Here is a 25,574-nt window from a genome sequence, read left to right as displayed (position 1 = left end):
AGGAGTGTAACTTGCTGAATCATCCGGTGAGAGTACGTTTAGTTTTGTAAGTAATTACCAAATTACTTTCAGAGTGGCCGTTTCATTTTGTATTCTTATTCTTATAAATAAGAATTCCCGTTGCTCCACATGCTGCTAGAATTTGTCGCTGTCAGGGTTTTGGATTTTTGCCATGCTAATAGATGGGCAGTGGTATCTCATTCTTGTTTTAATATGAAATTTTCTGGTGACATATGATATTGAGTGTCTTCACAGTGCTTTCTTGCCATGTGTATATCTTCTTCAGTGAAGTATCTCTTCATATCTTTTGCCCATTTTTATTTAATGAGCTTTATTTATTAGAGCAATTTGAGATTCAGCAAACTCGAGTGGAAAGTACGAAGATTTCCCATGCAGCCCTGACTCCACACATGCAGAGGCTCCCCCATTATCCACGTCCCCCACCGGAGTGCTGCATCTGGCTTCTTTCTCTTCGTAACGCTATTCCCTTGTTTGGATGCACCACAATTTATTTACCCATTCAGCTACTGAAGGGCATCTTGATTGCTTCCAAATTTCGGCCTTCATGAATGTAGCTTCTCGAAACATTGTGTGCAGGTGTTATATGGACATATGTTTTCACCTCTTTGGGTAAATACCAAGTCGTGCAATTGGTAGGCTGCATGGCGAGAGTATGTTTCATTCTTTTAGAGACTGTACAACTGCCTTTCAGAGTGGCTCTGCCATTGGTTTTGCATTCCTTCCAGCGATGCTGAAGGTTTCTGTTGCTCCACATCCTCGTCAGTGTTTAGTGCAGTCAGTGCTCTAAACGCTGGATTTCAGCCACTTTAATAGGTACCTAGTGATATCTGTTGTTTTAATTTCCATATCCCTGATGGTAAACAATGTGGAGCATCCTTTCATATGCCTATTTTCTGTATCTCTTCTTTGAAGAGGTACTTGGTAGAGGGTTAGGAATGTTTTTTTTGATTGAGGTATTCCTTTTATTGTTGAAGTTTAAGAATTCTTTGTATGTTTCCAAATCAAGTTAGTTTTTCTCTATATGCAAAGATTTTTCTCCAGTCTGTGGCTTCACTTTTCATATTATTAACAGTGTCTTTCACAGAGCAGATTTTTTAATTCGGATGAAGTGCAACTTATCCATTTCTTTTTTAATGATGAAGTTTTTCATTTTCAGTTCAGAAATTTTTTAGTGTGATGACTTCCAATCTCTATATGCTCACATAAACACCAGAAGTCTTTAATTTCTTTTTGAATTTTATTGGGGTACCCACAGAAGTTAGAAATGTGTTCATTTTCATAACATACTGAAAATAGAGCCTGACCATTCCCATATTACTTTCTTATTACTGCTGGAATGTATTGCCACAGATGTAGTGGGTTAGAGCAATAGACATGTAATTCCAGAGGTCATAAGTCTAAAATAGGTCCGCTGGGTTGTGTTCTTTTGGAGCCTCCAGGGAGCAGTTTGCTTCCTTGTGCTTCACGTTTTCCAGTGTTCAGCCACATTCTTTGTTTCTCTTTCCCAAGCCAATAGCGTAGGCGATCTCTCCTCTCTGCCCGCCGGCCTCCCTCTTGTCAGGACTCTAGCGATTATAGTGGTCCCCTGTGGATAACTCATGATAACTTCTGCGTCTCAAGTTCTTTTAATTATATGTCTGCAGAGTTCGTTTTGCCCTAGGAAGCAACATATTCACAGCTTTTTGGGATTAAGGTGTGGACTTCATGGCGGCCGGGAGCTTTATCCAGTCTACCATGTACCCCAGAGATGTAGCTACTATCGTTAAAGGTGTTACCTTCAACACTTTAACAGTGAATTATAAAGACTATATTATCTCATTTGGTTATCATTACCAATCAGGTTCAAGAAGAGAATGTGCTATGTGTGTCACACTAATTCTACATTTTGGATTCTTCTATCTCAACAAAGAGGTCACCTAATTTAGTTGTACTGCTTTCTGCTTGTAAAGTGTATTTGAGAGAACTAACTTGCATTTCTAGAATACTCATGTTTATTCTTTATACAGATGTAAATGTGCTAGGAGAAATGAAAAATAATTTCGATACCTTCTTATCCGACCTGCCAGTGGAACAGTACTTAGCAAGATTCCTGGAACTATGTGACAGTGTAACATTTTGAAAACAATTTTGAGATTAGATTCATATAAACTGTAATATGAAGACTCTTAACTGCAGGAGAGAGAGATGTTATTGTCTTCTGATGTCGTGAGTCACGCCCAGGGAAATATCACTAGCGAATCTGGATGATCATGAGACTGGTGAGAGATGGTGAGGGTTCAGGAGGCAGGTGAAGCCTGAGAAAGCACTTTGAAAACTTTTGACAAGGGGCATATATTCAGTACTTAGAGTAGTGGATTACGTATTTGTGTGTATAATTTATTCTTGTGCTGGCAGCTGAATGACTGTAGGAATGTACTTGTGTCTCTAAATTTCTAATCCAGACATATAATGTAGAGATAACATATTAAGCAATTCACAGGATTAAATCAAATAGCATGTGTGATGTGTATACCTGAGGTCAAATAAAGAATGGGAGAGTGGAATATTTCATCAGAAAATAAGAATCCATTAACAGAAATCAAATGAGCATTCTAAATCTTCTCCTAAAAAAACTGACATAAATAGCTAATTATATATATATTTTATAGAAGACCGGACACATTGAGCCAGAGTTGATGAACTCAAATACAGCTCAATATATATTATCAAAACTGAAGTAGAGGGGACAAAAGAATGGAAAGCACCGAAGAGAGCAAAATAGAGTTGCAGGGAGTGCTCAAAAGGTCTGAGAAACCTGAATTTTCTTACAGTCCCAGAAGGAGAAAGGAGAAAAAATAGGACAGATGAATTATTTGAAGAAATCATGGCAAGAAGTTTAAAAATCTGATGAGCTATATCAACATACAGATTCACAAAGCTCAGAAAAAGTCAAGCAGAATAAATATAAAGAAAATTTCACTGGAAATATATTAGTCAAACTACTGAAAATGAAAGATAAATAGAGCCTTACAATTGGCCAGGAAAAAGAATGAATTACTTTAGAAGGAAAAGCAATAGGATTATAGCTGACTCTTACCGAACATCATGGAAGCCTAAATACAATGAAATACCATCTTAAAGCAGTGAAAGTAAAAACTGTCAACACAGAATTTTATAAATGACGAAACTGCCTTTTAAAAATGAATTCTCTAAACAGAAAAGAAACAGAAAAGAAGGAAACTTGGAATATCAGGAAGAAAGAAAGAACATGGTAAGGAAAATTATGAGTAAATTCCATAGGCTTTCCATAGGAAAGTTGAGTTTTCTAAATCTGTTTGATGGTTCCGACAAAAATTTAAGCATTGTCTGGTGCTATGCTAAATTTATGTAGAGGAAATATTGAATACAATTATAAATTGGAGGGAGTAAAGTGACACAAAAGGAAGTAAGGTTTCCATACTTCACTCAAACTGGTTTCAAAAGCGACATCAATCGAATGTCATAATGTATATATAATATCTAGAGCAAGCACAAAGCTATAAAACTTTATTAAAAACCTTCTTTTGTGAAATCATGGCTTTTCAAGATCTCGCCTGTGCAGATACCCATGTCGATGAGATTATAGTGCTGGCGGGAGCCATTTCCATGCTATCGGGACCTTTCTCATCAATCGTAATCTCATATATGTGCTTCTTCTGGGCCATCCTCAGGGTCCAGTCCGGGGAAGGTCAAAGAAAAGCCTTCCCCACCTGCTCATCCCACCTCTGTGGTTGGACTCTTTTATGGTACAGCCATTATCTTGTATGTTGGGCCAAGATATGGGAACCCCATGAAGCAAAAGAAATATCTCCTCCTGTCTCACAGTTACTCAATCCCATGGTCAGTCCGCTGATCTGTAGTCTCAGGAACTCAGAAGTGAAGATTGCTCAAAGGGAATTCTGATAATAGAGCTTTATGAAAAGATTATGCTATCAAGAGTGACAGTAACCTAGGAAGGTATCTCTAGAGGTTCTCAACCCAATGCAGCATGAGAATTATCTAAGACACTTATTGAAACTGGAAATATCTCCTGTCCCACCGTTAGATTACTGATTCAGTAGATGTGGGTTGATGCCAGAAATCTGTCTTAAAATATCATCAGTAGGAAATTGTGACGCAGCTGGACAAATGGACCAGGATTTTGAAAACTACCCCATTATAATATCTTCATCAAGCTGTGATCCAACCCCATATTTCCCAAAATGGTTTCCACTAGCCCTTCAAGAAGGCTTTAAAGATGAGTTTGAGAAGTAGTGCATATTAGCTGCCTCACGTTATGGCTCACAATTCCTATTAGCATAGTGAAACTCTGAAAATTCCTATGGCAAAAAAGAATTCTATTTCAATTTTTAGACAGTGTTTTTCAAACTTATTTAATCACATTTTTTCCCCACAACACTTATAAACAGTATGTTGGAACAAGACTTTTTGGTCTGGATCAACTCATTGAGAATACTTCCTGAACAAAATAATTTATTTTCTCCTGCTTGGTGAGCTTCTATAAAGGACGTGGGCATAAACAGAGAACCCTAGATCAGCCTATGAAAGTCTGTACTTTCTTTGGTTATGGAAAATTAGGTCTAGTCACTGTTTTTACTCTTCAATGCTAGATCGACTGGAGATAAAGTATCCAGCCCTCTGCGTCATCTTGGACCAGCATTTCTAGATGCCACAGAATACTTTGTTCAACTTTACAATCTTCTAAATCTGAGATAAAAAAAAAAATTCGCTATACATTTTCCTATTTATCCCCTCCATGAAATCGATCTATTCCCCCCGCCCCCCTCGTTTGGAGTTTCAAAGGGAAAACCAAGCCTCTTGTAGAAATCTGGAAGGATTGCCAAACCTACTACTAACACAATGTGTGAGTATTAAAAAGGCTTCTCAGTTGTTTTTAGAAAATAGAGATAAAGGAGCTCTATAAGAGAATATTTACAGGAACAAGTACATGAAAATGTGATGGATAAAAAAGGAAATAAATAAACTATAGAAAGTCCAAGCATCTCATTGATCCTTTGGAGAGTAAGAAGGAAAGAAAACAGGGAACGTACATGATTTATTATTGATTGGTTATCCTTGCCACGAACAAATCTCAGATGATAGACTTTCAAACAGGAATTTCTTGATACTCTATGTAGAGTGCCATGTGCATTACTATAATCTCAAAGAAAAAGGTTAAGTGAGGTGTTTATGTAGTAGCCAAGATTTCTTCCTAATGAAAGGGGAAAAAGAAATGAACACTCAATTCTTTTGTGACTAAATACATAGACAAAATTTTAAGAGTTTTATTGCTTATTTTTCTAATGGAAGAAAACCACACTGTTTTTAAGGAGTATGAAGTAAATTAATATCATTTACAAATTGTATTTTTTAATGTTCTTTAGAGATATAGTCAGGTCCTCAGCTACTTGAAAAGCAATAAAACTTGGAGATAAGTAAAGGCTTCTAGCACAATTATAGGAATGTTTTGATTGTAAGTTAAACCCTACAGTTAAAAAATAAGTTCTGTCAAGCTTTAGTGAGTTAAACACTGGCGAACAGTTAGGAATTTGAGGGAATAAGAGAAACTGCTTAATTGCATCGTGTTTTATATTATTGAACAAATATTGTCATTTCAATAAAGGAATGAGTGTTATTTTTAATAGGGGCTGATAGTTAGTCCTTAATAAAATTCATTCTTAAATGGAGTCAGAAATGAGCATGCTAACCTTCCGTGGTTAACCATTTCGATGGGAATCCTGTTGATCCAACTGTGAAATCATAATTAGAGCATCAACGTTTATCTGGTTTAGGGCTTCTTCATTGGGAGTTTATGAGCTCTAAGGGACACAAGGACAGTCTCCAGGAGCTCAGTGGATCCTGGTGTGCATTTGTGGTGTGTGTGAACTGCAGTGGACAGTGACAAGGAGATCCGTAGCACTGGCTTATAAAGCGATCCATGGCGTCATAAAAAGTTAGGAGTCACTGATGTATCAGCGAATGTTATTTTCTCTTAAGAGGGCCATTGAATATCTAGTCCCATAGAGTGTTAAAGTTGAAAAAGGGAAAAAGGAAAGTCAAAAATGTCATAAAACCAAATTTTCTTGAGAAAAACCTTAGGGACTTAAGTCCAGATCATCAGCTCACTAGGTCCAGAAAGTACTTTTCTATCAGTTAAACTGGAAAGAAGGGAATGAATCACCGTCACAAAACTCACAAGATAATCATGGTTAACCCAGATGCCGATTTCTTTATAATGGAGGATATTCCTTTCCCTGTTTCTTCTCACAGTGGAAAAGTAGAGTAGGAGTACAAGTGGACATGTGCCCAAATCTTAATTAACGGTGCGCAGTTTGCCCCAAGTTGAAATCATAGCCCCATAGTCAGGAATCACACCACAGTGAACTTATTGTCACCACAGTGAACTAATTATCTGTAAATTACATGATCGATTGATAGGAGATTTTAAAAATACCCTTTTGACTCCCTTATGTCCAGTATGAAAATACAGTAGAGTACAAAGAAATATTATGGGGTGCTTTTTTCTTAAATTTATTTTTTCTTTATTTTTTATGGTGACATTGGTTTAGGAAATCCGATGTTTCAGCTATACACGTTAACAGTAAGGCGTATATATATTTACTTTGTGTGTTTACCTCCCATCGTTAGAGTTCTTTTTTCACCACATATTTGACCCCTTCTATCCTGTCAACCTCTGCCCTCTCCCCTCCTCCCTTGCCCCTCACAGCTTCCCCCTGCAGGATCTTAGGTAGCAAATCTTGGCCCAGGCCCAGAGACAACTGGAGCTTCTGTTAGAAGATGCCTTGAGGAAGATCCTGATATCTCTTCTCTAAGGAACTGGACTCAGAATCTCCCCATTCTCAGTAGACATGAGAGGTTACCAACATTGCCTGTGTGCCCTGGACAACCCTCCCTCAGGCAGGTTCTAATAAGCCCCCGTGGGAAACCTGGGCCTCCCTTTAGAGTCCCCAATCCACCCACAGCCTCCATAACAGCTCTCTGCAGCATCTACACTCGGGTGGTGATGCGTGATCAGCTAGTTTCTCTGGGTCCTTTCATCCCAGCTCTGCTGCCAAACCAGGGGCCCAGGACACTGAGTGGAGGAGCTGAACTACGGAGGTTAATGCCAGGAGCTTACTCATTGTCACACTGGTTCTGCTTCGTCAAGGGCTCACTGAGCTGTCCTGGGGCCCTGGGCAGTGCTGGGCTTCACAAACTTCCAATGATGCCAAGTGCCCAGGGCCTGTAATGATTGGTGGTGTCTCAGCGGTGTGCTCTGTGGCTGGCTGTGTTTCCTGCTTGTGTGGCTGCCGGGCTGAGAGCAGACATAGAAGAAGAGCGTTGCCGTGTGTCCCCTTCTCGGAGGAGGGTGTATGCAGCGCGTCCCCAGCCTGCCCTCCAGTGAGGCCTCAGGAGCTGCCAACTAGGCTGAGCCCATCAGAGAACCAGACCTGCTTTTCAGAGGATTCTGCCCCATTTTCCATCAGGCACAGAAGTGAAGGCTCTGCAGCTCCCATAGAAACTTCCCCTTCTGAGGTCCTTGGTTCCCAGGTGGGCGCTAAGCAGGTGGCCTTATGGAATTTATCATGAATTCCTCTTACAGGTGCTGTGGCGTCTAGGCTTTTATTGACAGTCACTCTGTTATTGGCTGCCTTTATTTACGTGTTGAGAGAAATACTTTCCGTTACTGTTAAACATATATGTTCATCATTCGTAATCTATGTGAAGAGTTCAGTGCAGATTTCCTAGACAAATTTTATAAAGGTATTTAGTATTTGGTCAATATTTATTGGTGAGGAAGTATTTACTTGGTAAGATGACACAAAAAGAAGAAAGAAGAAATTTTTGTATGATGGATTTAGATGGAACCTATGGAATAATTTTCCTGCCCAAAAGAAATTAGGGTATTGTGTATTATGGAGAGATGCTACTTTTCAAGAGAATTACTGTGTTCGTTATTGTGTAAATTATGCATTTAGTTACTGTAAATACAGTTACAATTTATCTTAAATATATGAGAACATATTTATTGCGATGGAAATGAAGCCGAATGGGTAGTAAATCAGTGTTTTTTACATATCTCTCAAGAAGCGTAGCATTTACAGTGTCAGGCCGCTAGAATGTACTCATTGAATGTGTTAGATCTTCTGTATCTTGGAGGATAAGTATTTATGCTGAGATGGAAAGAGTGTAGAAAAGATACTGAGTTGTTCGGTGCTGGTGCCGTGAGTTCGGAGAAGCATGAGAGTCAGTAACACTCAAAATTTTCTTCTAGGATTTTTATGTTTAATGTTCACCTTTGTATTTATCCTTCACTTTCTCCAGAACCGCATCTTCACGGTAAAAACCTCACAGAGCTCAGCATTACGCACTGGTTCTGGTCATGTGTTAGGACTTTTAAATCTCTTATGTATGTATGTATTTATGTATGTATGTATGTATTATTTTTTATGCGAGGCAACCCTTGGTTGACCTCACAGATTGCAAGGTCCTTGTCAGCATACAATCCCTTATTTTTAAAATTTTTTTTATGCCTACAGCACCTGGTCTTCCTAAGCGGTCTCCCATCCAAGTACTAAGCAGGCCCGTCCCTGCTTAGCTTGCGAGATCAGATGTGGTTGGGCTTATTCAAGGTAACATGGCTGTAGACTTAAATGTGTCTTTTAAATTACATCTATGTTGATGTTTTTTGACCACTTATAAACAACTCTTATAAGAAAACAGACATCTCATCTACTGCCGTTAGGAGAAGATCTGTTTTATTTTCCTGAGTCTGTCTTCAATGTATTTACCTTGATTTAGTGTCTCGTCCTCTTTTCAGACCTAGTTTGGAAATTTGACTCAGGACTGCATCATGCCATCCAAAGCACAATAAGACAATGCATAAGCCAGAATAGCTAAATGTTCATTTATTTAAATTTTTAAATGCAGCTGCATAATATCCAAAGAACTTGCTGATGAACACATCTTTCTTTGTAGAAATATGTAGTCTAGAAGATAATTCATTACCTAATGGTTGAATGGGGAACATGAAATCAGAGGAAGAGGGGCTGATCAGGGTTATTGATTACTAGTCCCCTGAGCCGTCTATGGATGTGGACATCGCATCGCCAGGTGACTAGAATCCTCATCCCAGCTGGTGAGGCTTCGCTTTCCCTGAAGCTTGTTACAGATGCACGGACCGTTGCTGCCTCTCTAGCCTTTCTCTATGCTTTGTATTGATCATCTCCTTCCTTTTTCCTGCAGTCTTTCTCTACACAGGTGGCCCACTCAACTGACTACATTTGGGTCATTGTCACACCTCCGGCCACCCTGAGATTGTATCAAAGCTCCTTGAGTGGACTTTGGGAGGCTCCCAAATGTCTCAAGTCACATATTTCCCAATATTATCTTGTTTCTCAAGGCTATTGTAAAATTCACAGACTGAGTATCTTACCACTAGTTGATGCTGTCATTTGTGAAGGTACAAACTGAGTTAGCAGTTTGTCAATAATTTGTTTCTATTGTCTGCTTTTAAAGTATTTGCTAATTCTTATTTTTGAGGTCAACCACTGCTTTTTGGTTTCAATAGCAAATTCTTGTATTTTGGTTTTCAGGGATAATGCGTGTTACACTTATTAAGGATTAGATTAAAGCAAAATGAGTCTGTTTCCTCCTCATTTTTCGTTCTAGGCTATGACATTTCTTGTTCTCTTTTTCAGGATTTTTATCTACTTCTGTAAAAAATGCCATTGAAGTCTTGGTGGGGATTACGTTGACTATATAGATAACTTTGAGTTTTTGTATATTTTCAAATATTAATTCTTACAACCCATGAATATGGACTTAGATACTATATAACTCAGTCATGATTTCTGCTGAAGAAAGTAAAATTGTTTTCTTTTCATGGATCCTTCCATTTTAAGCTCTTGTGTTACAGATTATTTCTACTATCCAGTAATTCTTTCATATATTTGGACATATGTTGTTCTGAGACAGTCCATATTTCCTGACTGTTTTCTATGTTGTCTTGGGTAATAATTCTTAATTCCATTGCAGTGTCAATGGCTCTAGGAAGGTAATCACTGGTTACATATTCGCCTTCCATAATGTGAAAGTCATAGTGAGAATTTAGCTTAATGGTCAGACAATTAATTTAAATTTGTTTAAATAAATAAGTCTGTCTTTCTGTTTTACTTTTCTTTATTGTCTTTGTTTCCATCATCGATCCTTCCCTCCTGTTTTTCTTTATTTCTTTTTCTATCTTTATTTTTTTCTTTTCTTTCTTTCTTTCTCTCTCTCTCTCTCTCTCCTTCCTGCCTGCTTACCTACCTTCCTCCCTTCCTTCCTTCCTTCCTTCCTTCCTTCCTTCCTTCCTTCCCTTCCTTCCTTCCTTCCTTCCTTCCTTCCTTCTTTCCTTCCTTATTTCCTTCTATCTTTCTAAGTCATGAGTTCTTAAAGAACTGTTCCAGTAACTTTCTACACTCCAAAAATTTATGAAACAGTAAATAAAATAGTTGTGGCATAGCTATCAGATTCTTTCTTTAATAGTGAAATGGAGGAAAATCAGACAGTGGTTACAGAATTCATCCTCTTGGGATTTTGTCTTGGTCCGAGGATCCACATTCTCCTTTTTGGATTTTTCTCTCTATTCTACGCCTTCACCCTTCTGGGAAATGGAGTCATCCTGGGGCTGATCTCACTGGACCCCAGACTGCACACCCCCATGTACTTCTTCCTCTCACACCTGGCCACCGTCGACATAGCCTACGCCTGCAACACGGTGCCGCAGATGCTGGTAAACCTCCTGAATCCGGCCAAGCCCATCTCCTTTGCTGGATGCATGACACAGACCTTTCTCTTTTTGATTTTCGCTCACACCGAATGTCTTCTCCTGCTAATGATGTCCTATGATCGGTATATGGCCATCTGCCACCCACTCCAATATTCTGTCATCATGAGCTGGAGGGTCTGCATCATTCTGGTGGTGACATCCTGGGCATGTGGCTCCCTCTTGGCTCTCATCCATGTGGTTCTCATTCTGAGGCTGCCCTTCTGTGGGCCTCATGAAATCAACCACTTCTTCTGTGAACTCCTGTCTGTCCTCAAGCTGGCCTGTGCTGACACATGGCTCAACCAAGTTGTCATCTTTGCGGCCTGTGTCTTTATCCTAGTGGGGCCCCTCACCTTGGTGCTGGTGTCCTACACGCGCATCCTCGTTGCCATCCTGCGGATCCAGTCTGGGGACGGCCGCAGAAAGGCCTTCTCCACCTGCTCCTCCCACCTCTGCGTGGTCGGGCTCTTCTTTGGCAGTGCCATTGTCATGTACATGGCCCCCAAGTCCCACCATCCTGAGGAGCAGCAGAAGATCCTTTTCCTGTTTTACAGTTTTTTCAACCCTATGCTGAACCCGCTGATCTACAGCCTGAGGAACGCAGAGGTCAAGGGTGCCCTGAGGAGAGCACTGTGCAAGGACAGGACAACATGAGGGATACCAAAGAGCCACATGGGGCTCTGCTCTCTGTGCAGCATTATAAGTAGCATTTTCTGCCTCGTGCTCTCATAAATGCCACATGAAAATAGACTTTTATAGGCCTAAACTGATAAACTGAAACTACGTAGACTCTATAAATAAAATACATGAATCTCTCTATGACCCAGGGTAGACAGAGATTCTTAGAGGTGATCCAAAAATCACACGTAAAATCTGAAAAATTGATAAATATTGGCCCTTTTCAAAATAAAATATTCTGCTCATCAAAGGCACTATTAAGAAACGAGTTTTGCAAGTAAAGGACTATGTATGGTTTGTATTTTGTAAGTATGATGGTCAGTCAGGTACAGCCACAAGAGGAGGCAAAGGAGAGGTGTAGGAAAAAACAGTTTATTATACTCACATGTCCTAGAGACATCAGGCGTGTCACGCCATGCAGGGGCACATGGGACAGACACCAGGGTGGTCAGAAGGCAGCAGACAGGAGCGAAGGGAAGATTTAGATCACCAAAGGAAACACCCAGTAAAGGGGGCGTGTAAGGGCAAGGGAGAGTTCTTACAAGAGATAACTCCCTACCATGTAAAGATCCCACAGCCAAGAATTACTCTGATACTCGGAGCCCGATTACTTACTTTCAGTGACCCCATGTTAAATCTGGCCTCTCGTCTCCCTTGAAATGTAAAGTGCTCTATACTAGCATGTGATATTGTTTCCTTCTCCTTTTCTTGGTTCTCCTCAGTCGGTTTGAAAATCGACATGCCCATTCCTTGACCTTCGTGCAACCGCACATGGATTTGCTCTCAGTTCTGTCAGTTGCCTGGTCTGAAAATATTCCCCTGGCAAATCACTCTGAGATTTCATTAGGAATAACTTTTACTATGTCTTCACAAGAGCATTCGGGCATTTCTGGCTTCCAACTATATTAATGAAAACAGCTATTAAAACATAGATATAATGAAGTAATTTGAAAAGGAATGAACAATTTGCCGTCTTAAACATCAAGCCCACGGAATGATGAACCTCTGATCTCTAAAAGCAAAATGACATGAAAATAAGTAGATTTTATAATATTTATTATCAAACCTTGACAAACTAGGTAATGTTGATGCAGGACAGAGTAAATCTCCCTGAGTGGGGACTGAAGCCCTTTGCCCATCGAGAGAGGGCGGGTCCTTGGCTCCATGTAGGAAAGAATTCAAGAACGAGCCAGAGGTAGATGAAGGAAAGTTTATCAGAGAAGGAATAATGCTCACAGACAGAGTGTGGTCTCTTCTTAGAGTGAGAGAATGAGACCCCGAGTGTTTCGGGAACTGGGTTTTTATCTTTCTTTGTTTCTGTGAAAAATTACTCATTATGGGGTGTGAAGAATGGAATGAATGATTGGGTGTATCTTTAACTTGTGCAAGGTACAGCTAAGAGTCTGTCTTTCCCCGTTATCCTTTCATGGTGTGTGTGAACAATGTTAGTAATCTCAGTGAGATTTCTTTGTTCTGTAGGTTCCCCGTGGTCTGGCCTTATAGCTGATCATCCAGGTTCCCGAGTCTAGCAGCACTTGGCAGGCTCTAATCTCCACTTGGCTTCATGTTTAGTCAATTTGTGTTCTCGCGCCTCTTCCCTATACTAATATCTTTCAATCCCGAAGCAAATTTCTAAAATATATTGCTTCTAAATGTGAGAATAAACTAAATTATATCTATAAATATAAATTTATATATATCTCCTTTTCTCTCATCATATGGTAATTATCCAATAAGATTAAAACACAAATGGGAATTTTGTGCACCTGCTGAGGAGGGAGGAGGCAGAAGGCATGAGGTAGCACCAGCCACACAGGCAGGGTGGTGGTGGAGATGCCAGGCTCCGCTGATAGCCTCTTCAAGGTGCAACAAAGCCCAGGAGTTTGGAAGATGTATGAAGGTCGTCAGATAAATGTTTCCAAAAGCCTTTCACAGAGCGTGGCTGTGAAAAACTACTAGGACCATAACTGCCTGTAACTAGAGGTACCCAGATTTACATGCTATAGGTAGCTGCAGATGGATATTCCAGTCCTTAGCCATGGCATTTAAAGCTCTTTCACTACCTCAAGTGTGGCATGCAACAGTTTGGGAAGGAAAAATGGAGATTTGTTGAAGAAAACAGATGAATAGTAGCAAATGATGAAAACTAATATTTTATTTGACATTGATAACCTTATTTCATAATAAATTATGTAGGAAAAAACACTAATGGGGAATTGTCCTTCGGGCGTGACAGTGGGACAAGCTCTGGACATGTTCCCCAGTGAAACTGGTAAATATTGTCCTTCAACAGTCAGTTCAAATGTCCGGAAATGGCTCTAAAGGTGTACAGCGAATAAAGAAACATTTATCAAGAAAATGTACTAAAATCAGTAAGAAGAGCAATAGTCCGTGATATCTGAACCAAGATCAGCTGCCTTCTTCCCCTACTCAGGTCTTGGAGAAGGAAATTGCACTCCCCACACGTGCAGCCAAGACCACAGGCCTCCTCTCTCCCTAACTCCCCACTGCAGGACCATTCCCAGGAGGAGGCAGCACATCGGCATCTCTTATCCATCCCCCAAGCTACCTGCTTCTGAGGCTAAGTGTTGGGGGCTTGAGGCAGAGAAGTGGGGATCCCTTCTACTGCTCAGCCCAGCCCCCACTCATGGGACTGAGACTCCTCCTTGGGCACAGCACCAATCTAATGTAGTGGTCCCACGCCAGAAAAGGCTAGTCACGGAGACCTGAGAGTACTGCCCTCTCCACCCCATCCGTACTGAGAGCCGTTCCTGAACTGGAGATACTGCTCAGGGAGAAGTACACCCTTGCCCACGCATAGAGATTTTGCTCTGGCCAGATATCAAATATCTAGTAATCTCTCTCAAAGGAGCTGACTTCATTTGCAACAGAGTGTGGAGAAATTGAAGCCTCATGGGCACTCTCAAATACATCCAGAAGTCATGGTGAAAGACAGTTGTGAAGAGCTTGTTAGATTCATTGGAGATATAGGCTGAAGTGTCTGCTGGCAAGAAGTGGAGAAAGAAAGAGCTGGAAGGGACCATCTGGGCGTCAGAAGGAATCTCAAACACTAAACTCTGATGGATCCCTTCAGAGGAACCCAAATTTGATTGTCTGTTTCTCTCAAGCAATTCATGCCCTGGAGCACTGTTGGAAGCAGTAGACCAGTCAGCGCATAGTAATGGAGTTTAGCAGTTGGGTGTGGTCAGGGACAGAGGCAAAGAGAGCCTTGTCACAGTCACTATCATCTCAGTGTAACTAGGCACACTCTAGGTTGCACCCCATGAAAAGCAACGTCCTCTGATTTTAACACTTGCTCTGAAGTACTGGTCACTAAATAGTCCAGCCAATTAATAAACACAATGAAAGCCCCAGAAGGATGTGGGGAAGGTTCTGATACTCAGAGTTTTATCTACAATGTCCAGTTTCCAACAAAAGAATTGTTAGACGTGTGAAGAAACAGCCGAGTGTGACCCATACTCTAGAAAAAAAGCAGGCAACAGAAGCTGCCTATAAGAGGCACCAGATGTTGGATTTAACAGAAAAACGCTTCAAAGTAGCCATTATAAATAGGTGTGATGAAGTAAAGGAAACTATGATTAGAGGAGTAAAGGACTACCAGTTTGGACCACCACATTACATTTCTGTAGACCAAAGGATACATTTTATAGCTCATATTGTCCAACAGTAGGCTAAGCGATATCCCATCATATAGACACACAGAGAGTTAGAATGGACACTCTGAACATGTGTTATCTAAAGTGGGAGGAGATAAGGGCATGAAGGATTTGCTTACGTACGTTCATGAGTGTGTGCTCACACTCACATGAACAGGACCAGGGTGGAGTACCCACTCAACAGATGCCTACACGTTATTGGGAGATTTGAGAAAAAGTGGGTAGGGTAGGATCACAGTACTACTATATAACTCTTCCCCACATTATCTCAATTTTCTGTTTTCCTGCCTTATACAGTTGCTCACAAACCAGGGCTGCAAATGTGGTTGCCAGAAGCAGAAGTAATCACTAAGCAAGAAACTATAGCTATGCCTTGAAACGTTCATGCCAGAATTCCTAAAGCCTGCTGGGATGCGTACGTTCTGTTCCCATTTGGCAAAATTGGGGTTGACAGTAAATGTAGCTGGTTGAGATTTCGCACAGGTGCTGCACCTACGTAACCCGATTCAACATGAACGGGACACTTGCTAAAGTGGCCCTGCTGTCGGCAGTGTGTAAAAGCACGGGCTGAAACCGATATTGCTTCTAAGGGTGGAAAACTGATTCAAGCAGCGTCTAAGGTAACTGGGGAAGCGGCTCTTCATCCTCGCTGCTGAGGGTCAAGGGTACAGTTATGGGAATCTTAGAGACCTTGGAGCTCATTCAGCTTCTCTGGAGGCACTCGTAATTATCTATGACTGCCCTCTCCCCAAAATAGATCAGAGGAGAGACCTAACCTATAGTACAGATAGGAGAAAATGGAACTATTCTGAAGAACATAATGTCCCCAGCATGTGGCAGATGGTGGAAGTGGGCCCCGCTCGACGACACACACAATAGAAATTAGTTTCAGGACAAGCCTTTAAACTGATGGGTGAACTGTACAAGCAAGGATTTACTCAGGTACATTAACATGAGTCAGAAATTAAAAGAAATTTTAAAATATTGAAATCCTGTCACTTAGAGTAAGACACAGAAATGGAAATTGTTCACTTCCGTGTTAGGATTCAGAATTATTTTGATTATTTGAGATGGGAGTTCTGGAGGCATATGCAAGGAATAATAAAGATAGTGACTTCAGGATAGCATCTTTCTAAGGAGAAATACAGGATCTGAAAATGAAAACACTATATAATAGTTAAGACCAAAGTTTTTGTGGGGTAGATGGAATTCTAAAGATGGCCTCCTAAGATTCCTGTCCCCTCCTTATTTAATTAGGCATTAATCTGGGTACAGCTGTGAGGGGATTTTGCAAATCAATTGATCTTATATGGAGGGTATCTTGGTGGGCCTGAGCCAATCAGGTGAGCCTTCTGAAAGCTTGGAGTTTTCTGTATGTAGTGGCAGAGGATGAAGTCAGAGAGATTGAATTGTGAAAATGAAGGGGGCCGCGTGCAAGGACCTCAGATGAGAGTTGCAAACCCAGCCCAAACCTTGGTTTCAGCCTGTGAGACCGGTGCAGGGAATCCAGCTGACCCACAGTGGGACTTCTGACCTGTGGAAAGTGTGGGATAATAGATGTACGTTGTTTTATGCCATTAAGTCTGTGTTTAATAGAAAATTACAACACTGTAGGTATCAGAGAAAACTCATTTGTTTCTAACTCTGGCCCTCGCTAGAATGCAGTACAATCATTTAATGCAACGCTAATACTTTTTGGTCTCAGGACCCCTTTGAACTCTTAAAAATTAGTAAGGACCCAAAGATACACTGTTTATGTTGTTGTATTTCTTGATATGTATCACATTATACCTTAAAACAGAATTTGTTCATTTAGAAAATGTATCAATATGTTTTGACATAAAATGTATTTTTGTGATATATAACAGTCTTTTATAAAACATAAAAATAGTGAAAAGAGTAGCTACGTTTTCCATATCTTGAGAAAATTTTAAGTGTTTTGGCTTATAGTAGACGACTGGATTTTATGTCTTCTTCATTCTGTCTGTTGCAATATCACTTATCTAGTCATCTCTGGAAAACTTCACTTTGAGCGTGAGAATACAAAAGGCAAAAAGTGTCTAAATATTATTGCGAAAATAGTTTTGATCCCATAGACCCTTTGAGATTCTCAGTGGTCCCTGGAACACACTCAGTCAGCCACAGCATTTTTAAACTTTCGTCTCCACGGCTGTAAAGGGAAGGTAAAGAAGGGATTAAATGTTGTGGTCCGTAGAAAACATTTGACACATTTTCTGAAACATAAGATGGGCTCAATAATTTGGGGCTCTAGGAATGTTTATGGATATTATAAACCTTCCTCACGTGTACCTATCAACCTGTGCTACAGATAGAGGTACCTCTTGGGGACACCTGCTGTCTCTCAGGGTTGCCATACCATGTTGTACGGGAACCTTCTCTCCACCATCTAAAAGCCCCGGCCTCTCACATACCTTCATGGGATCGTTGAGAAGCATGAATTTGTCAAATGACTAATTTTAAGAGTTTGGTTACTACAATTTGTGATATCTGTCTCAGGTTCAAAACCCTTGAGGTATCTGAAAGTTTACGTAGATACAGAGTAATGACACTATGTGCCCTGCCCATTCTCTAGAATTTTTCCTCCAAGGCCAGTGAGACCCAATCGTAAATCTACTCCAGAGAAAACATTCAGGCATTTTTTTCCCACCGTAGGGAGAAGATAACTAGATAGGATATCTTACAATTCTTCTGGGAATTTCAATTCTCAATAGGAACTCGAGAATGGTTTTAATTTATCTGATTCTAAAATAAAAGCTACGCTTCTGAGGTTCTTAGAGGAACCTTCAGGAAGTCCTGTGGATCCACATGTATCAGCGAGTTAACCCTTTGAAAGCTGCCAAGCGAGCAGGATACTACACCCATTTTAGAGGTCCATCTCTCACCTCGGTGGGGCTTATTCTATGTCAAAGAGGATACCTGTGAGAAAATCCAGTGCTAGCATCTTCTCATGTGGAAAGAGATCCATTTATGCTGGGAGGTAGTTTCTAGTTCTGGTAGTTAATATAGGACAGGTCATGATGACACTGCTGGTGATCTTTCCTCCTGACTGATGTTGTGCATCGTAGGTAGATACAGTAGGCACCTAGATTTCTTTCTTCCTCGGGTTAGGGAACATCTGCCTACTGTGCTGTGGTCAGGGGCCCTTAGACTCCCTCAGCAACTCTCACGATCACCTCTCACTGTAACTTAATGGCAGTCGTCACGGCTGGCGAAGTGTCTATATGAGAAAGGGCTTCGAGAATGAGATGCTCTGAGTAAGGCTCTGATATAGCCAAATTAATGACTTTCTATATTACCTCACCTAAATGAAGATAGTGATCCCATGAACATTTTCTCAGTGGAAAAGAAAATTAGTAACAGTTAAAATAAGTAATTTCTTTGCCAAAACAGTATAAGATGTAAGTTTGTCATATTTCTTTTCCTAACCATCGCAGATTATCAATTTATTGTGATGCTCATCGGACTCGAAATCGCAGCATTTTATATAAATATCTTTCCTATCACAAGATAGGATCGAATGACTCCTGACAAGAGTTGGAAAAATAGAAGAAGTCTCCATAGAATAAGAAACACGGAGATACAGGCTGCTCCGGTCAGGAATTGCTCGTACCGACATGCAAACCTTTCGTTATTTGAGCTGCTGCTGTTTTATTCACTCTACTGAGAAGGTGAGATTTTATGTATTGCTACAGTGATATTTTCTTCACTATTTCAGTACTGTGTCGGCTTTAGGGTTTTACTCTATCTTCAATTTTATTTTTTATGTTGTTTATTTTTTAAAATCCAAATGATAATGCTAGTGAAAACGAAAATAAATCTAAAATAAAATATTCTCTTAACTCAGACATCACAAAAAAGGCTACAAAGTTTAACAAAAAGACTTACTGCACAGTAATAGATTGAGTTACATTCAACTATCTATAGTATTTTCAGAGATTAAATGTGTATCACACGTTGCTAATTGTGTCCAACTGTGTCTAAGCAGAATTTTGTAGTACTGATGTTGCTATCTCTCACTTCAGATAATATAGGAATATTCTTTAGTTATAGCGACAATTAATGTCATAAATAATGCACATTTTTATTGCAACTTCCCAAATGCACTCATATTTATGGTGGTGAAAGTTTGATTTTTGTGTCTGTTTCATTTTCCAGTGGTCAGATTCTCATTGTGAACTTTTCTAATGAAATAGAAACCATATCTTGATTAATAGAAACTAGCAAATAGAAGATGCTTAGTATATACCTGTATCGAACTAAGGATGTCCATCATTCATTTAACCTGCATTTCCTGAGTGCCTGTTTTATCTAGAAGGGTAGTAGTTCTTATGAGACATAAAGTTGTATAAGACCTATCACCTATCCACAAGATTTACTCTTTTGAGAAAGAGATCTCAGTTTAAATAAATGACATTTGATATAAACCGTTTTTTATCTTTGATTTTATCTTGAGGATTATCCATATCCTCATAGTGAGGATATAACTCTTAATTATTATTGTTGTCCAAGCCTATACATTTAATAGGTGCCATAAATGCCCCCTCCACAGGAATCTCCTCTGATTCCCAAGAGTAGAACAGACCGGACCCTCTGTATAGACTGTCTGACCCCTAGCCTTTTAACGGGGCCTAGAGATCAAGCAGGCTGCAGCCTCTCTGTATAGTAACCGGTAGTAAACTGCAGTACAACGGCTCACGTGAGGAGAGCTATGACTGCACTGCCTCACCTTGCAGGATGAGACCATGAGGGCAGTGACAGGCACAGTGTGTAACCACACTAGCATTTTTGAATGACTCCTTTGCACTTTGCAACTCAATATATAGCAGCCTGAGAATGTACATTTACCTAAGCCTGATATCCTCTAAGGGATATACAGTAATTGTCAGCAATTTTAAAATCACTGAATTCATCCTGTGCTCATAATCAAAAAATTGTGTGAAGTAATATTGTATCCGTTATCTGGGAATTGTCTGCTTTATTGAAACCTTACCCTGAGCCATGTGTGATACAGTGTCATTATATTTATGCAATGTATTTAAGTGATATTATGTGATGGATTAGACTGAGTACTTTCTTTTTTTAAATTATAAAAAATTAATTATAGTTGACATTCAGTATTTTATATTAGTTTCAGGAGTGTAGTGTAATGGTTAAACATTTATATAACTTATGAAGTGGTCACCGCAAATATAGACGGAGCACTTTTAAATTTCAGAATTTATTATAAAGATTCATGAAAAGAAAACACACACAAAACAGTCTCAGGTGTGTAGAGTATGGCGTAGGGAACGTAGTCAGTATTAGCCTAATGGCTGTATGTAGTGTCAGATGGGTGCTAGCATAATCGGAGCATCACCCCATAGATTATATACTGTCTAACCTTTGTCCTGTATCCTTGAAATGAATATTAAATTTAAAAAGTAAAAAAAAATACATACATATAAATTTAATCAGTGAAGCATTATATTGTATAAATCTAATAAGATTATTAAATAAATTAAAATATTTAATCTTAAGGAAATAGTATGTAGCCGTTCAGAGCATGTTGCATAGAAATATTTTGAAGTGAGAACTAGTCCCAGATATGTTTCTAAATGAAAGAAATAGGTAAATGGGCAACACTTTGATATAGATTTAAATTCATGATATATATGAAAATAAATATATGGTAAAAAGGTACAACTGTATATACAAATTATTAACAGTGATCACTTGTGCTTTTTCTTTCAGAGCATTACTTCTGTAGTCTTTTAAATAGAGTTTCGTAATGTTTTTCTACGAAGCTTTAGAGACTTGATGTCAAAAGCTCATACCAGGTAAGAATTCACACAATGAACCACATTCTGAAAGCTTTAATGTCTAAATTGAAAATCTGCAATAATCTGTAATTTTCCAAGTAGGAATACAAGCAAGGTAATATATTAATTTGTTATTAAGGGGCTGAAACAAATATATATTTTGTGTAAAAATAAACTACCAAATAACATGAAGACCATTTTCTTTAAGGCTAATGTTATGTAGTGAAATAGATTTGACTCCATAAAAAGGAACTCAGTTAAACTGTATTCAATTTTCAGAATAATTATAAGAACCTGTTATCCCTGTCACAATCTGTGTACCTTCCTATATCGTATGCTTGCTCGTTTAAAGGAGGATATCAGAAATGTAGCAAAAATCATGATAAAAGTAAAAATTATTAAAATCCAGACATTGGTTTTCACGATTCAAATATAAATCTTCACTAAAAGTGAAGAATTTGAAGAATTGGCTGTGTCTGTGGCTGAAGTGGGGAATGTACTAGAAAAGTTTGAAACACATCAGAAGTAAGGAGGTGCTCAAAACTAATGCTAACATGTTAAAAAAAAGACAAAAGGTCAAGCTTGGAGGGTTTATATCTAGGACAATTAAACATGAATCAATAATAATAATAGATGATTACAATCCCTTGATGAAAACATTCATGAGTCCATACTTGTAGATGATAAAAATGATAGGTACAGATGCCTAGAGGTAGATTGATAGGTACGTAGGCAGATAGGTAGATGGATAGATGGATAGGTAGAGCCTTTTTATATGAAAATCGACAACTAGTAAATATAAAAGCAGTGATGAGTTAGCACATCGCATTTTGTAATAGTCATTACTAATAACTGAGTCAGGTAAGATAATCAATGGATATTGAAATTTGTGGCTCAAAAGCTTTCGGAGAAGCAGAATTTTTATGTAGTAATTTTCATGTATGTCCAGAAATTATATTAGAAATATGATTTTATAATGGAGACACTTGGGAGACACCATCTTTACTAAGTGATCCAAGTTAGCACCACCAATAATAAATTAACATCATTCAAGACTCATGGTACACCCTGAGGAGAATATTTGATTTCGACAGTATTTCAATAATTTGAATAAAAAAGGAGAAACTCATACAATGCCAATTTTGGGAACATTGTATTAAAGACCTGCTGTATACTGTTTAATGATATCAGTGTGTGAAAAACAAAGACAGGCCGAGGAACTATTTTAGATGAAAGGAAAATAAAGATAGATGACATCAAATGTAACATGTCATTTTATATTTTATATTCTGGATGGGAGGGTACTAAAGAATCATGTCAATAATAACTTGCCTGCTTTTGATAATTATTTTGTGGTTAGATTAGTGCATATCTCTTTCTTAATGAAAAAATGAGGAATTTAGTGATAAATGGGCGTTATGTCAACACTTTGATCTCAAATGGTTCATGGAAAATACCAGCCCATAATAATAGGGACAATAAGAATGGCAAGGCACATATGAAGAAATATTAAAATCTCTTGGAACTGCGTAGATGGGTATAAGGCAGTTCTTTGCATACTTCGTGACACTTTCTGTAAGTTTAAATTCATTTGATATTAAAAGTTAAAAACAGAAAACCATTCTGAGGGAGTAGGAGAGGCTTTGAAGTAGGAACAAGAATGAAACCTTTCTCTGAGCTCATTTTGAGGTAAATAACTCAATTTTTATTGATTCTTCAGCTCTGACCTTTTATCCCACCTCAGCCCTTGAAAAACTGTCACGGAGGAATGGGGGGGAACCAGTCATGGGTCACAGAGTTCGTCCTGGTGGGATTCCAGCTCAGTGCAGAGACGGAAATGCTCCTCTTCTGGATCTTCTCCCTGTTCTATGCCTTCAGTCTGTTGGCAAACGGCACGATCTTGGGGCTCATCTGTCTGGACCGCAGACTGCACACGCCCATGTACTTCTTCCTCTCACACTTGGCCATCATTGACATGTCCTATGCTTCTAACAATGTCCCCAAGATGCTGGCATACTTAGTGAATCAGAATAGAACCATCTCCTTTGTCCCATGCATTATGCAGACTTTTTTGTATTTGGGTCTTGCTGCTACAGAGTGCCTGATTTTGGTGGCGATGTCCTATGATAGGTTCGTGGCAATCTGTCACCCCCTCCAGTACACTGTCCGCATGAGCTGGAGAGTGTGCACGGTCCTGGCTGCCACTTCCTGGTCATGTGGATTTATCCTGGCTCTGGTACTTATGATTCTCCTTCTAAGGTTGTTCTTCTGTGGATCCAGGGAAGTGGACCACCTCTTCTGTGAAATTCTGTCTGTCCTCAAGCTGGCCTGTGTTGATACATGGATCAACAAAGTGGTCATCCTTGCTACTTCCATGTTTGTCTTAGTAGGGCCCCTCTGCCTGATGCTCATCTCCTACACACGCATCCTCTGGGCCATCCTACAGATCCAGTCAAAGGACGGCCGCAGAAAGGCCTTCTCCACCTGTTCCTCTCACCTCTGCGTGGTCGGACTCTTCTTTGGCATAGCTATCATGGTTTATATGGTCCCATCTTCCAAGCAACGAGAAGAGCCAGAGAAAATACTGTCTCTTTTTCACAGTCTCTTTAACCCATTACTGAATCCTCTCATCTACAGTCTGAGAAATGCTCAGGTGAAGGATGCTTTGTATAGGGCCCTGCAGAAGAAGGGGTCTTTGTGAAGGATATATAGATGCTATTTGATAGGGGATTTCCTCTAACAATAAGTGGTTTTCTGAAGGAAACACTTAGAAAAAGTTCCCAATTAGAGGTTTGATATCAAAATGATAATTGTTTAAATTCTAGCTCTGAATATAGGGCAAAATTCCAATGAAAAGCATATCTTGTAAAAGTGAGATGGAGGGGTGAGCTTTATCAAATTACCAAGTGCAGAACTCCACCACAGACTCAAGTTCTATTCCATCAAATTCAGTTTTCAATATTAGATATTCAGAATTCATCTTCTGTAGGACAAGTTTCATTTCTCATCTTCTTTCACCAGGGACATCTTCTCACTTTTTAAGTAGAAATACTGTTTGTTAATTGTCACCTCATGACTTCAAATATGTTGTTTTCCGTGCTGGAATGGTGTCCACCATTTGCTTGTGACAAACTACCTGTCATGGCAGGCAGCAGCCATTTTGGGACAATTATAACAGTTTGAATACACAGGAAAAAAAGAACACGATTGATCTACTTGTTACAAGAAATGGCTGGTCCCTCAAAATTCCAAAGACCCCCAACACTCTAAGGCAGTTCTTCTGCCTTTGCCTTTGAATGTCCTTACACCGCTCGCTTATGTCCATTGCAGCAATGACCTCCAAAGGTTCCTGAAGACCAATTAGATTCTCCAGCGTCAAAAAAAAATCCCACCAGAGTAGAATGCTTGCCAATCAATGACTGTCTCAGTGTTCTCACTTGTTACTGTATAAAACTTACTCTCCTTGCTAACACATTTGAACCTCTGCTGACATAAAATCAACAGTAGATGGGTACCCTCACCAAAAGTCTGTGAATAAAGAGCTTTTAACAGTTGTGTCGCAGACTTAGTTTTGTCTTTCACACTAGCCATCTAAATCCTATCAAAGTATCAGAAGCCGTTTTGATCCCTACATCTACAGCTATCCAGCATTCGATTTTCCCTTTCTTAAGTTATTTGTCCCCTTCCACTCCCAAAAAAACTTGTAATGGTGAGGAAGGAATTTAATGTAGGGCAGCTGTATTTTCTTCCTCCCCGTCTCTCCTTTCCATCACCTCCCTGTTGCCTCCCTTTTCTCTAAACTTCTTTTTTGTTTAAAATCCCCATACACCTAAAACGGGACCAAAGCATAAATGCACAATGTCCTATCAATAAATGTTTCTGAGCATGTTATACTCATCTCCCAGGGCAAGGAGAACGAAGCAGACCAGATGACCATGTTATTTTTCATATATAACTTTCGACCATAGTATAGAGTTTTTAATATCTCCGAAGTTACTAAGAGAAACACCAAGGTTCCAAACACTTATGTAAATAAGGATAAAGGAAAAAACATTAAAACATTAAAGACACTTTTAAAAAACATTATCTCTGTCCATTCTACTAATCATGTAGTCTTTGTCCTCAGTGAACAGTATTCGCAAATGTTTGACTTATAGTAAGGTCTTCGCAATATTTCTGAAGGATTGCATGCAAAAATAAACGAGTGAATGAAGGAAGGAATACCATGGAATGTGATTTTAAGCGAGGGGAAGGACTTATAGATAAGAAAGTATAGGCGTTTGGGAGAAGGAATAAAAATAGATATTGAACATGAGTCAAGGCCGATATGCTGCCACAGGTCTGCGATTATAATGGACTCCTTTGATGGGCATTAGAATTCGTTTGAGTTCTTAGAGTTTTTGTTGATTTCTTTTTAATGATAGCCATTCTGAAAGGTAAGCGTGAGATGATAACTCATTGTGGTTTTGATTTGCATTTTGCTGATGATTAGAGATGTTGAGCATGTTTTCATGTACCTGTTGGCCATCTCAGTATCCTTTTCGGAGA

The 25,574-nt window shown here is 39.4% G+C and overlaps 3 protein-coding genes and 1 pseudogene across 4 annotated transcripts in view; 3 read left to right on the top strand and 1 right to left on the bottom strand.

Annotated features, from left to right (window-relative positions):
• Positions 1–25,574, top strand: part of LOC120601087 (olfactory receptor 2A2-like) — a 53,567-nt gene that overhangs the window by 19,611 nt on the left and 8,382 nt on the right. The gene's annotated exons all lie outside the window — the stretch shown is intronic.
• LOC120601362 (uncharacterized) lies at positions 8,571–8,689 on the bottom strand (annotated as a pseudogene).
• Positions 10,574–18,756, top strand: LOC120601092 (olfactory receptor 2A1/2A42-like). Its single transcript, XM_039860734.1, has 2 exons — positions 10,574–11,555; positions 18,740–18,756. Exon 1 carries the CDS (start codon positions 10,574–10,576, stop codon positions 11,504–11,506), a length of 933 nt encoding a protein of 310 aa, XP_039716668.1. The 3' UTR covers positions 11,507–11,555; positions 18,740–18,756.
• Positions 22,162–24,338, top strand: LOC120601088 (olfactory receptor 2A2-like). The gene has a single exon (XM_039860731.1). The coding sequence runs from the start codon at positions 22,795–22,797 to the stop codon at positions 23,725–23,727; it is 933 nt and encodes a 310-aa protein (XP_039716665.1). The 5' UTR covers positions 22,162–22,794; the 3' UTR covers positions 23,728–24,338.

Source organism: Pteropus medius, unplaced genomic scaffold, assembly GCF_902729225.1.
Source record: "Pteropus medius unplaced genomic scaffold, Ma_sr-lr_union100, whole genome shotgun sequence".
Classification (NCBI taxonomy): domain Eukaryota; kingdom Metazoa; phylum Chordata; class Mammalia; order Chiroptera; family Pteropodidae; genus Pteropus; species Pteropus medius.
Note: the sequence above shows the minus strand (reverse complement) of the source record. Positions and strands in the feature narration are given on the sequence as shown.

Excerpts from the sequence above, each read along its gene's own strand:
- LOC120601092 (XM_039860734.1), top strand. The coding sequence starts at position 10,574 with ATGGAGGAAAATCAGACAGTGGTTACAGAATTCATCCTCTTGGGATTT.
- LOC120601088 (XM_039860731.1), top strand. The coding sequence starts at position 22,795 with ATGGGGGGGAACCAGTCATGGGTCACAGAGTTCGTCCTGGTGGGATTC.